This window comes from Pezoporus wallicus, unplaced genomic scaffold (assembly GCF_028554395.1).
Source record: "Pezoporus wallicus isolate ANWC-B61680 ecotype Strahan unplaced genomic scaffold, APGP_CSIRO_Pwel_v1 contig_5524, whole genome shotgun sequence".
Classification (NCBI taxonomy): Eukaryota; Metazoa; Chordata; class Aves; order Psittaciformes; family Psittacidae; genus Pezoporus; species Pezoporus wallicus.
The window spans coordinates 301,041-314,674 of NW_026636622.1; the positions used below are offsets into that span (position 1 = coordinate 301,041).

At 39.5% G+C, this 13,634-nt stretch overlaps 2 protein-coding genes across 2 annotated transcripts in view; one reads left to right on the forward strand and one right to left on the reverse strand.

Moving 5' to 3' along the window:
• KIF20B (kinesin family member 20B) overlaps nt 1–4,356 on the reverse strand; it is a 37,198-nt gene extending 32,842 nt beyond the window's left edge. Inside the window, exons 1-6 of the mRNA XM_057400999.1 lie at nt 4,298–4,356; nt 2,819–2,975; nt 2,237–2,323; nt 2,004–2,120; nt 1,672–1,810; nt 81–265 (exon numbers count right to left, since the gene is read on the reverse strand). Of these exons, the coding sequence (XP_057256982.1) occupies nt 81–265; nt 1,672–1,810; nt 2,004–2,120; nt 2,237–2,323; nt 2,819–2,974 (684 nt within the window). The 5' untranslated portion in view covers nt 2,975; nt 4,298–4,356. The remainder of the gene's footprint in view (nt 1–80; nt 266–1,671; nt 1,811–2,003; nt 2,121–2,236; nt 2,324–2,818; nt 2,976–4,297) is intronic.
• Nucleotides 4,357–10,511: 6,155 nt separating this feature from the next.
• Nucleotides 10,512–13,634, forward strand: part of PANK1 (pantothenate kinase 1) — a 42,910-nt gene continuing 39,787 nt past the window's right edge. The window contains exon 1 of the mRNA XM_057401002.1: nt 10,512–10,583. The gene's annotated coding sequence lies outside the window, so the exon portion shown is untranslated. The remainder of the gene's footprint in view (nt 10,584–13,634) is intronic.

The window sequence follows — 13,634 nt, forward strand, 5'->3', positions numbered from 1 at the left end:
CTAGTGAGAAATGAACAGGGTAACACTAAGTTATCTAAAGATGTGCATACTCATCAGTACAGGAAGAAGCGATTCTCTACCTCTTTTGTTAGGCGAAGTATTGAATTTTTAATAGCAATTTCTTCTCTCACTTGGTCTTTAGTCAGCTTTATATAATCTCTACAACGATGGGGTTTGAGATCCATTGCTGTATATAACTTTCCTTGAAAGCTTTTAAACAACATATCCATAGTCCTTGGCAGAATACCAACATCATCTTCTGTCCCTGAAGGCAACATACAAAAGAAAGATCCTAATTATTACTGGGACCAAGGTAATCAGATACATGAAGACAAAAACAAGCAATCCTAATCTCAAGGGATACATGAGGAATTTGGAGGCCACTTACAGCATCAAGCAGTAGAGTTTTGGATTTTTGTCATTGTTGTTTGTTTGTTTTCTCAATATAACAGAAACATCATTTTTTTTTTAAATATTATCAGCTTTCAACAACTGCTCATGCTCTACACTTCTGACAATAAGGGGTAAAACATGACAAAAAACTGCTGTGGTATTCTCATAAGCTTAGCCTTAAAGGAAAAAAAAAAACAACCCAAACAAAAATACTACAACCAACAAGACATTTAGAGAACTGCAGTTTTTGAGATTGCATTTCACAAGGTGCTTTCACTCACTCTCTCAAGGAAGTAATCCTGAAATACAAGTCATTACTGATCTCTCAGCTGTTGTCCTGTACTAACTCCACAGACCCAACAAAAGTAGTACTAGAAGCCTTGTGGAAAGACACAGGCCTTTCACTGTCCCAGACCCTTTTCTCAGAGCATACTACTTTTGCTCCTGAAAGGCAAAAAGGAGACAAAATTTTGTGCACATTTGATTTTTCTGAATCCAGATGCAAGTTTAAGAAGGGTTCACTTAACTGATTTCTAAACAGACAGAATGTGATAGACTAGAAGAGAAACTACTGTTCTATCTCAGACTCTGAAAATAATATCTTCCAGCCTCTGACAGTTTCTGCTACTCAAGACAGATGGGCTTCTAAGAGTTATAGCACTAGCTGCGCCACATAAATCAGAACTTATGTAAGATCTAGGTAGCACTTAAAAACCAAACCAGGAACTAAATAACATAGGAAATTAAAGTACTGTTGCCTTACTTTTATTTCTCATCATTGTCTCTCTTCTCTAATCATTTCTTGTTTATTGCGATGTCATTTGTTAGTCAACTTAACATGAACAAAGTAACACTCGCTGGCAAACAATAAACAGTCTTAAAAAAAAAAGACACAAAAACCCAAACACTAGTCTAGTGTAGAGTAACTTACACACCTTTCATATCCTGGTACATAGAAGGTATGTTTTCCTAACTCCCTCTCCTCCCTGACATTCTAGATACTTCAAGGGGAAAAGAAAAATCAAACAACTGGTTGAAATTATTGTAACCTTACAAATCACTATATGCTTACTTTAACTCTGGGAGGGACTCCATCTGTTGGCAGCTTAGTGATATTTGTTATGGAAGGGGACTTTGAAGGTTATTTATTAATATTCAAGATAAGCCAATGTCTAGGACCTACACTTTAAATAAAGGAAAAAGCTATAATATTTCTGCTAGAAACAATGAGCACTCAAAAGAGAAATTTCATTCAAGGAGCCTCATTTCTGCTTATACCTCGGAATGTGTAGGTTTTCCCAGCATTTGTAACACCATATGTAAAAATAAGGCGATTATATCCATCTAAGAAATCCTGCACAGGTTGCCTCATGGCACCTTCAAAGACTTCTTCTTGAGTTGTTTCAGGTCCAAACACCTGAGCATAAACAAAATAAAGATATCTCTTGGTAAAGCGATCATTAGAGGCTTCTAAAGAATCTTTTAAATATTATATATTTGTAAACTTAAAGACTATTGACAGTTTAAAAATCTAGTTTGCTTAATATTAAATAAGTTGAACCAAGTTTTCCCGTGAATAAATTAAAAACATTTAAAGACAATTAATTTACTCTTGAAAAAGTGAACTTCTGTATCATCTGTCCAGCATTCTTTTCACTTAGTCGACTCAAACAGTTTTGGGGAGCCTTCAGTATGATGCTTGTTGAGTCTTCAAGTGAAACACAGTCCTATTAAAAGGAAACATAATCAAAGCAGGCATGAAAAGAGTACAGAGAGCTCAACTTACAGGGGAAAAAACACCCCTATACATTTAAAGTATTTTTAAACTAATTAAGTTTCACACCTGGAATTCATTCTCTCTTTCCAATGACGTAAATGGCCTAATACGCAGACAAACTTGTATGTGTCCCTTAGACTCCAAACTGCTCCTCTTAAGTAAAAAAAGAAAAAAAAATTGTTAGAAATTTGTTAAGATTCTTTGATAAGCAATTTTATTTTCAACAGGCTATTTTGAACAAACTTATTTGAAGACATGGGAAGCAAAAGGAATTCATTACATCAGTTTTTACAAGTGCCTAGGCCACTGCAGAATGTCACTGTCATAACTTAGTTATTAATCTAGCAGCACATGTATATACACTACATACAGGCCAACTAGATATCAAGAATGAAACCCACAAAAACATTCAATGATTAAGCTGCTCTAAACTGGCAATTAGCCTCATTCACAGAGGACCGATGCACCCTGCAAGGTACTAGTGCAGTGCCACACTACTTAGTCTAATCCTATGCATCTTCTCCAAATTAAAGACATACTAAAGATGCTTTTCATCTTCTATGTAAAGTTCTGATTATTGTTATCAATGAAAGGTCTAAACTCCTTTAAGAAGATATCCAAACAATGCAAGCATCAAAATTTTCTTACCTGGCTTGTATCTGAGCTTGAAGAAACCAAAGAAAATTCAGTAGAGAGATCTGCTTTAATATCTTCCACATTTACTGGTCCTGTTCTTTGAGGTGGCTCAATACTAGCAATATAGGAGTGTCTGAAAAGTTGCTCATTATCCAGCATTGGTTCCATCCTGCAAGATAAAACAAAACTATTTTTTGCTCTTTGATCATACAATGTAGAGCTCATGAAGTCCCTTAGAATACAGTTTGAAGCCAATAGGTTCAATTTCTCCAAGGAGAAAGTTTTCTTTATTCTATATGTAATTTACATAGCCAGTTTCTGATAGCTGGGGAGAGAGTCTGCAGAGGAGTTAGCATCATGATGAAACAAGAACAGCCATGCTTCCATTCTTCTTTTAATGGAAAGTAACTGCTTACCAGGAAAGGCCTTACACATATACCACAACTTTGCTAAAAACCATGTCTGACAAGGAAGATAAAATAAAATAAAAAAAAAAACAAACAAATTAAATTGCTCCACATCCACTTGTCCATCATCCCATTATAGCATCCATTTTGAATACTCATTGCACGAGTAACCAAAACACATGGTTATTTCTGCAGGACCTGAGAAATTCCAAAGACTAAAAAATACCTTTAGCTATTAAGGGGACACTAGAAAATTAGAAGACCTCATGTCACAGCATAAGTTAAAGTATTGCCTTTTAGTATTTTTCAACCATTTTATGCATCAGCAATTCATTTATAAATCCGTAACTTAAAGACTTTTGTCCAGCTCAGAACCTGGGAATTGAAAATTTGCTATAGAAAATGAAATAAATTAATTCAATGTTGAGTAGACAGGTAAATTTTAAAATAACTTTTTAAAAGTGCATTTAAAAATATTAGTATATTTTGTTGGCATTTTACTCTCTTACTGCTTTTTCCTGTGGAGTTACAGATGTGACTTGTCAGCTTAATTACGGATTGAGTTTAAAATAACTAACTCATTGGGCAATTGCTCATAGAGGATGGCAGCAAGCATTGTAGCAATTGGACACCTACTATATGACCTCCTAGTTCTGAAATGCACATGCAGTGTTCATTAAAGCAATGGACAGATCAGAGCTGGTTCAAAGCCCCTTTGCTCAGGAAGAGTCATGCCTATAAAGCAGTTGTAACTTTTTTGCTCCCCCAGCATAAAATCTGAAACACATCTGCACTTCAGAGCCAAAAAACTTCGAGGCTTAGTCTTCCTACCCAGCCTGTAAAAGGCAGACACAGAACTTCATTAAGTTAGGTAAACGTCACCAAGCTACAAATGAGGTAGAGTTAGTTATAGGTAAACCAAGCAGCAACATTTACTTTGTTTCTTCTAACATATAGTTTTTTCTAAGATATAGTTTTATTTTGTCAGGCCTGGTAAGAAAGCGAGGAAAACTTGGCCTGAAATACTATCACAGCTTGAACAAACACTGACCTGTAACTAAGCTACTACAGGAAACAAACATACCTGCGCTATCACCACCTAGAAGTCTTACTGATCAGATACAGAAAGTCACACTGTAAAACTTTTATCAGGACTTGACAGGAAAAATATTTGTTAGATAACTGACACCTTAGTTGCTTTAAATATAAACTTAAAACATGATTTGTGAAGATTATGCTCTTATTCTATACCTTTTTATGCAATTCAAAAAACACTAAGCTACGTTTGCAAAGCTGGAACTCCAAGTGCTCATATGAGCCCAGCACTCAAACCAGTAAAGTTCGGCCAGATAACATGGAAGACCCAAGATGCAGACTGTCCACCTCCACAGCGTGTCATACAGCACAGTAATTACCACAGGTATTCTTATGTAAACAGGTATACTACCTGGCTGTAGGCATCAAAGTGCACTTACATACTGGGATATGTTATTGTAACTCTGCTTATAGTGACAGCAGAGTTTAGATCTGCAGGGACCCTAGCAGAAAGGGATCCAGAAAGACACACACAGCAAACTGCAAAGTACACACACAGGCTGTGTAGCTCTGTTAAGCAGCACAAGAAAGGATAGAAAAGGCTCCACACAGACTAGCAGCTTGACATCAGATATTACACGAAAACAAAGATTAAAAAAAAAAAATAACATTTTCCCTCTGCAAATATCAACCTTTCAGTTCAAGGCTTTGCACTATTCTCCCGGTTTTATGGGACACTGGCACATTGCCTTGTCAGCACCACGGCCCTGGCCCAAGCATCACCCGCGGCTTTCAAGTCCGGCAGCCGCACCGAGCTTTCAGACTCCTCCCACCCCAAGACTTCCCACCCACCATTCCCAACCGCAGGCGCCAGCCACGATGAGCAGAAGAGGCCTCAGCACCACCCTCCGGACGGGCACCCACACTGCTGCTTCTCAACTTCGCCACCCGCGGGCCGCGACCACTGCCTCCTTTCCTCCTCAGAGGAAAGCCCAGCAGGCCCGCCACCCGCAAGATTTACCTGAGAGCCGAGGCCACGCTGGGCGGGCGTAGCCGCCAGCTCCAGGCGCACGAAGGCAGCCCAGCGCTCCACTCTCCCGGACCACTTGCCGTTACCACCGGTACCAGGATACCGGCACGGCCGCGGCTTCTTTTCAAATCCCACCAATGGCAGTGAGCGGCGCCGCGCGGCCTGCTGGGAGTGGGCGTGACTGGGCGGGGTATTAGCCGCAGCGCTACGGCCTGACTGGGGTAGCGGTGCAGTATGTGATGTGTGCTCAGGGTGCGACTGGGCTTTGCTGTGGTGGAGGGCTATGAGGGGGTGCTTACTGGGCTTCAGCTCTGTCCTCACCCAGAGCCACCGGGACCTGGCTCCTCCGCGGCAGCAGGAGCTGGGCTGCCACGGGAAGGCGCCCTAGCCTCGCCGGGCCTACCTTTACCTGCTCTCCTCGCCGCTTGCAGAGTCCGTGCTGTGCCTCCCTCAGGCCTAGCAGAAGGATATATGTAAGTTCAAGCTTGTCGATTTTGTGGGTGATTGCAGGGATGCTGTTTCCACAGGCGTTTTGCAGTTTGTGTATCAAACAGGATAATCACTGTTTGCAAGCGGTAAAAGAGAAAAGGCCAGATGAGCCGCTCCAGCTGCACGTGTCTTTTATCAGAGGAAGGATCAGCAGAACTGGGAAACTCCAGTTTTAAGTTCAGGCTGTGCTTTTTCTTTACGTTGATTTACAATACTGACAGAGTGACAGCTGTGGAAAATGCTTAGTAAGGTGCTTTTGCTTAAAACTATCCCCAGGTGGACAACACCTGGTTTGCAAGATGGGGATTTAATTTCTTAAACAAGGATGAGAGAAATCATTTGGCTTTATTTTCAAAATAGTATCATAATGCTAAACAGATCATCCTTTCTTAGAATGGCAGGGTATGGAAATATACAGGATTTGGTAATGAAAATCATCTTAAGTTTCTCTTTAGGGAATTCAGAGAGGAATTCATTGAACTTTAATAAGGAATGTCTGCCTGCTTTAATTTGAAATTAAAGGAAAAGTAACTTGAACATAGCCAGTAACTACCAAAACCAAATGTTTGGTTTTCATTTGATGAAAAGAATACCAGCCAGTGCAAGCAATCCTATAAAAAGAATAATTCTACACAGATCTTGTATCAGCTGCTTTGATGAGGTTGTTAATTTTAATATCAAATCCCATCATTCTTTAAACAGAGGCTGTGTCATATCCAAAAAGATGTGTACTTAATCTCAGTTTGGGTGCAGGCTATGTTGCAAGAGTGGGTCTGTTCTAACAGCAGAATATGATGCAACACTGGATTTGAAATTGTTGCCAAAGAAAACTGACAAGCTCTTGTAGACATGCTTTAAGACTTAGGCTTTTTAAATAAAAAGTATCTCAGTTTCTGACTTGAACAGAACAGTAAATACCAACTGTTAAACTAAGCTAATGCCAAAACAGCTTTCTCATACCAGGAGGGGACTGAGAATGGCTGTCAAGGAAATGGAAAAAATAGCTGCTAGAAGCAAACCTGAAAGTTGTTCTCTTCAACTTGTTGGAGTATTTTACAAGGTATATTCCTAAAAAGGTTGGGATCTATTTCCTGCATAACTTTGTTCTTGCTACATTGGAGCATAATAAAGCTCATGGTACAAACAATATTTTGGTTTTATTTGAATATTAAATTTCTGAAACTGTTTTTATAATATTGCACATGCTGCATAATTTAAACTAGTATCTCATTAAACCAGTATCTCAAAGGACTGCTAGCAGCGTACTGAAAGAGCAAAGAAAAACACAACCTAACATGTGTTCCTAGCTTCACACGAGCCATGATAAAGAAAGCATTAGATTAGCATAAACAATCCAGCCTGCTTTGGAGTGGGAGATGAAACTCTGTCTATGTAAATAACCTTTATGGCTTTCCACCAATATCATCTCCTTAAAGTGGTTTGTGCAAGCACAGCCAGTTGCAACAAAAATATTTCCTGCCAAAACTGTTAACTCCTTCACCCCTGAAATTTGTTTGTTTCTTTTCAAATTCTCTATAACTTGTGGAGCAAGGCTGCCACTGCCCAAAGCGGAAAAGATATTCTATAAATTACTTGCTAGAACTCTCACCATTACCCTTAGAATCTTATGCTCCTAGTATTTGGGACAGCATTCCAAAGTTGTGGATGATCTACTCACCTGAATGATGAGATGATGCCCTATGAGACAGCATAACTCAGCTAGCTTTTAAATTGCTGTCAGAAGTAGAGACACAGCCAACACTCCTGGGACTTGGCCCAACATCCTTCAGCACATCTGAGCAGCAGCCAAACCAGGAGTAGCTTCAGCTTCTCTGTACTCAACTCACCTTTCCCAGGGAATTAACAAAGTACTTCAGTTTCTCCTCAGCCCTCCTGTTTCTGCTGTGCTTCATGCTCTGACTGTGCTGCTTTCCCATCCTGGTTGCAAAGTTCTGCAGGGTTTGCAGCCGACTGTCAAGAAAACCCCCATTCCTTGTGCCATAGGTGTCCTGAAGGAAAATGGTTTATTGTGTTATCTTCTTGGGAGTCTGCCACATCAGCCCTTTTTCACCCCTATCTTTCAGGGCAATGCTTGTCATTTATCTTGTTGCTTGCAGTCCTGTGGATGCATTTCACACTTCGTTTAATTTGAGCATGTATAGTGGTACCCTCACTGTCCCACACCTGTCGGTTGCTTTCATGTGCCATTATTTCTGATGCATAAACAACTGATTTTATGAACTCATGACTTTGTAGGCTGTTCATTTGCTTATTTTTCTTTGGTAATACAGACATGTTTTCCTTTATCATCTGTTTTATGAGCTACTTTTCAGTCTCACATTTCCCAGTTTGTTCAATATTGGTTTTCTGTGGTTGACTTTTGAATCTTTACCTATTTGTTTGTTTTCTGCTTATGCCTCCTAAAACATCTTTTGGTTTTCTCTAAAAGTTGGTATTACATTATCTGAAACAGCAAGACTAGTTTTAAGGTCACGAAGAGAAAAATGGCTTGGGTTTGTCAGTCTAATTTAGCCTGCTTTAGTGTTGCATATGTTCAAGTTTTCCCTTGAACCATGTGCACAGAGGCAGTCCACCTGAAAGCAAACAAATGTTCATGTTGCCATCCTGTGCAAGTTGAATAGCACTGCGTTTCTTGCTTCAAACAGATATGAACACACATCAGATTGATTACAGGAGATGAGGTGGCGTGTCCCTGAGTGTGAGGCTTGCAGTAGTGTCCAAGGTTACTGCCTCAGCCCCACCACAAAGGTCCTTCCAGCCCTGCTCACTACACTGCACTGGGGAAGCCTCCTTGGCTGGGACTGAGACCACAGCTTGCCCTCCACCACCCTGACCCTGGTTGGTTCTCAGGCTAGCCCCCAGCAGAAGACTCCCAGTCTAGCCTAGGGGAACCAAGAGCTTCCGCAGGTGTTCCCTGGCTCCTGAGATTTTGCCCCGGGGCGGGTAACGGCAGCAGGGGTGGAGGATGGCAGCAGGGCTGGGTGATGAAGGGCAGCTTTCCCCAGTAGGAGGGCAGGGGCTTTCTGCTAGCCACAAATGCTGCGGCTGTTTCATGTCTGATTTGGTTAACTAATTGTGGGATTTCAGCTGGGGTGGGAGGAGATCTTTACTGGAAGGAGCTTGTGGATGGTTGTGAGGTCATCTGGGAGCACAAAATACAGTTTGACAAATGAATCATAGACCCACTGACAGAAAGGTTTGATGAGGAATCGTAGACCCATTGGCTTGAGGAGCACAATGCAGTGTGGGATATGCAGGTAGGAGGCTGGGGAGGAAGGAGGGGATTGCTGATGAGCAAGCTGGAGGCAAGCTGGAGTGTCTGATGCTGGGCCTGGGGCTTGATTCCTGGCCTCTGGTTGATTCCCAGGACGAGGGCTGGTTGCTTCAAAAAGTAAGGTTATGGTTGTTTAAAAAGTCATTCACTGAGAGAAGAGACAGGGAGCTCACAGCTGGAGATGTGGTTGTGTTAAGAAGGCTTGTTTAGGTATTGCCACATGTGTGCTTCTTGTAGATGGTGTGAGGCCTCCTGGTCGCTTGCCAGTGTTTTGTGTAATGAAAGTGTGCTTCATGTGCCCAGCATACTGTTTTTATTTGAAAATCTGTGCATGGCAAGCATAGTATTACTCATATAATATAGTATTGAGCAGGAGCTATATTGTCTTAAGCAGGGAAGATCTGAAATAAATTTACTGACTTGTATTTTGTTCAGTTTGAATAACTCAAGGCTTAGTCTTTGGAGAGAGTACAAATGAGACAAAGTTATTGCTGTTCCGTTTGGATTCTCCTTCAACCTTCTGGTTATTTGTTCTGTCCCTCTTTTAATTATTGAATAATTCTCTGATGAGCTAAAGAGAACATTTCAGCTGTAACCAAACTTTCAATCTTGGAATTAAACTAAAAATTTCCAAAATCAATTACTCTCTGTAATGCAGTAATATAAATAATAACCATTTTGAAAGTGAGATCTAGCATTTTGAAATCAGAACCTTCTACCTCTCATCAACAGGTTTCAAACATACCTATAGACATAATCAGGTGCCTTGAATCATTATGCTTACCAAGTTTTTAGGTTTTCAGATTATTTGAACTTGAACAGCTCTTTAATAAGCATGTGTAACAATGTGTCTTAGTGATAGTATTCTATACTGTCTCTGGTGACTAAAGCATGTAAATGGCTTCGATATTCTGAGGAATTAGTAATGCAGTTAGGGTGGGTTTTTTTCAGTATTAATGTTGTATATTTTTCCACCCACACATATTTAAATCTTTTGTTATTATGAACGGGAAACTTTTCAAGACAGAATCACTAGGGCCTTTCATTACAGCAGCTATACTCGTTTTTTCCTAATATAGTGGGATTCTTAACCTCAGGGGTTTTTAACCATGATCACAGCATAAATGATGATAAAATATGTTTCTTAAATGTTTCTGTGATACACCCTACTCATTTGAACTGTCAATTTGGAGTAAAACTTTCTTAGACTGTCAAGATTAATAATAATTGAGAAATATTTTGGGTATGTGTGTGTATATATATGATTTTGTGTGTTTTATTCTAAAGGAAATTGAAGCTTTACTAACTGGAGGGAAAAAAAAAAAACAATTACTTCTATTTTTCTGCCTTTTCTAGGGTCTTTCTGCAACTCTGGCAATCAGTGCTATAAGACCACTAGTGATGGCTAAGTATTTGGGGTTTTTGTGCTGAAGCATAGACATGAGTCTGCTGATCAGGCTAAACAACACAATATCATGCTAGTCAATGTAACAGCAAAAGTGGCCTCTGTTGGAGAAAATGGTATGAACTGTTTTCAGGTTGTGACAGAAGCATTTGTCTTATAAATGTATCAGCTATCTGTCTGGTTCATAGTCATGTATGAAATAATGTAGTTAGTTATCAGGTGTTTAAGATACGTGGTGTGAATAGTATAACTATTGTTTAAAAATATACAGTCAAAGGATTCTTTTGTGAAAGTATATTTATATGAGAATAGATGATTTCTTTTAAATTGTATGCTGTCTTATTTTTTTAAAACCACTCTGCACAGATGACTTTTACGTACAACTGATTGCTGAATATAGTTTCTGGGGCATTTATGATGTGCCCCAGAAAGTTAACTCCATTATAACCAGATCCAGTACTCTGTGTCACTTTGGTTTGTCATTATGCTAAATCATGTAAACCAGGCATTTTTGATCTACTGATAATCGCGTAACTGGAAACCGTAACAGAAAATCCACAAGCAGGAAGACTGATGGTTGGTATTGACTGGGTGGGTAAAATATTCTTCCCTCCTAGTCGACATTATACTGATGTCTCAGGACATACTGTTAGAAATGGCTCTACAGCTGGAATACTAAATTGAATCCTGTATTTAGATAAGTCAGTATGAGTTTTGTCACTGATTACACATAGCCAGAGTCTTACATCTCAGTTTTCCTGTGGATTTCAAGTCTTTGTATCCTTTGGACATAAAAATGGAGAAGTATTGTTGATACAGAAGGATACATTCAGTCCAGAAGCATTGACTACTTCAGAAAATGTTTTTTTTTTTAATGTTGCTTATATTTCATGAAGGGTGTTGGAAGTATGTATCCAAATTTTGTTTGGTTTCCTAAACCAGTGCTTAATTATGCAAATATTTGCATAATATTTTTTTAGCTCCAACTCTAGGCCTAGACCTGTTGCCACTTTTTGCCATACCTGATGTTAATTATTTTCTTTGCAGAGCATGTTAGCTTGTAACCTCTAGGTTAAGGGCTGGGGGTGTATTCCAGATCTTATCAGTAAAACTTTATTTCTCTCCATGTCTTGCTGATTCCTTTTCCATCATCCACAGAGCTATATAAATACCAAGATGGGTAATCATGATTTAAAGGTAAAATCTCAGGGTAGACTTTCCTAAAATGAAACATGTGTTTCAGATTTATTTCAGTTCCAGGCTGCTTATGGAAATTCTCCATGGCGTAAGAAATTCAGGCTTTAATTCTTAGGATTACTTTGTTTTGAGAACACCGTTTCTTCTTTTGTAGTGTTACGTAAAATATGGGTTATAAATAGCTGTCTAATGGTCCCAGACCCCTCAGAACAGCTCCAGAAAAATTCACCAAGACATCCTGGTGATCATTGCATTCTCAACTTTTGCTGTGTCATCTTACTAAAAACAAGATAAATAAGTTGGAACATTAAGTCAGTAAGTATCTAGAAAGTCTGAAATAGGAAAACTGGACAAGATACTAAGATCTGTCAAATAGGTATGATATATATAGCTAATAGCTGAAGAAACTGAAAGATTTCCACTAAAGGGGTGTGTGTGTGTGTGTGTATTTGTGTGCACATATATATAGATACACAGACATAAGTTCTGTGTAGAAGCTGGAAGACTGGACAGTTCTGTATGTCAGAAATACAAGGTGCCTGAAAAAGATGTAGTTCAAGAGCAAGAAGCTTGCTGCTCATGTAACATGGGCTGAATCCAAGAAGCAGGATACATTACAGTGCAGCCATTACAATAATTCAGTGTAGTATTACTCATCCTTCTGGCTCTGACACCCAAGACTGATCTTTTGTTCTTGGCAAGTGTCAACTGTCTGCCTTGACCTCAGAAACTAGTGCTGTTCCCTGACATTATGTACCCTTCCTTGGAATGTCATCATGGCTTTGGACACTTGGAGCTTCTTGAACTCATGTGAGGATGTGATTGAAGTGGGACAGTCATACCACTGACCTTCAGATTTTTTTACCTTACGCTTCCTGTAGAGCTAGTGGCGAGAAATGCTTAGAATAGTTTCAGGTCTAAGTTAAATTTTTGTTCTGGAAGGGCAGTTATGCTACATGGTACAGGTAAGCAACAGAACTGTAACTGAACTACCCTCTGGAAGAAGTCAGGAATGAAGCCTTAGCTGTCTTCACTAGCCTATTATTCATTTATCAAAATGAATGTCTAATATTGGGTAACACAGTTATCCTACAGAATGATAAAAGAGCAAGGAATTAACATCTTTCTTTTTCTAAGCTTGTATTTTATTAGTATTTCAGTCTTGGCATTGACCAACCTATAGCAAACACAGAAGGCAGAGAGCTTAATACACACTAGACATCTGCCCTGCACAGAATGAAGTCATACTCCTGAAAAGAAGAGCCTATACTTCTGCCATGTAGTCAGACTACCTTGCTCTTTGCAGTCCTTGAAGAGAAACACAGTCTTCTTCCTTGAAAGTGGAGCAACAGATGGAAGATGATGAAAACTCATAAAGTCTCAGTTGCTTCTAAAGAGTGGATTAATGAGCAGCTAATTTTTTAATCACATTTTATACCAGTAGTTTCAGCCAAATCAGCAAGTAGACCTATTTGGTCAAACAGATGCTGGAATAGCGGAAGAACAGGCAGAAATGCTGGTGGGACAGAAGGGCAGGGCTGCTTCTCTTCTGTTAGGCAGTCTTAGATTGTCTAAATTGCTTGTGAAGTTGCACCTTTGGCAATTCTTCAGCAAGGAGTTAAACTGCAGGCAGCTGAATGGACTGCAGCCTTTGGGCATATTCAGACTTGCAGAGTTAAGAGTATTTCCAAACATAGTTCCACATACAGTTCTCAATTTTATGCTGCTTTGCCTGATGTCACACCATGCTGCAGCCAAGGAAAAGCAGCTTTTGAAACAGGCCAGGCTTCCTTAATGAAAGTTTGCTCACAGTTGATATCCGAAGAAATAGAAAGGTTTCCACTGAAGTTACTAAGCACCGTCTGATCTGACCTTCTGTAGTCAAAATAAACCCTACTGTGCAAAAACTGAGATGTAAACAGCAAAATTCCATTGTTTGTAATTCAGTTTTGTGCATCTGAATTTCCCTT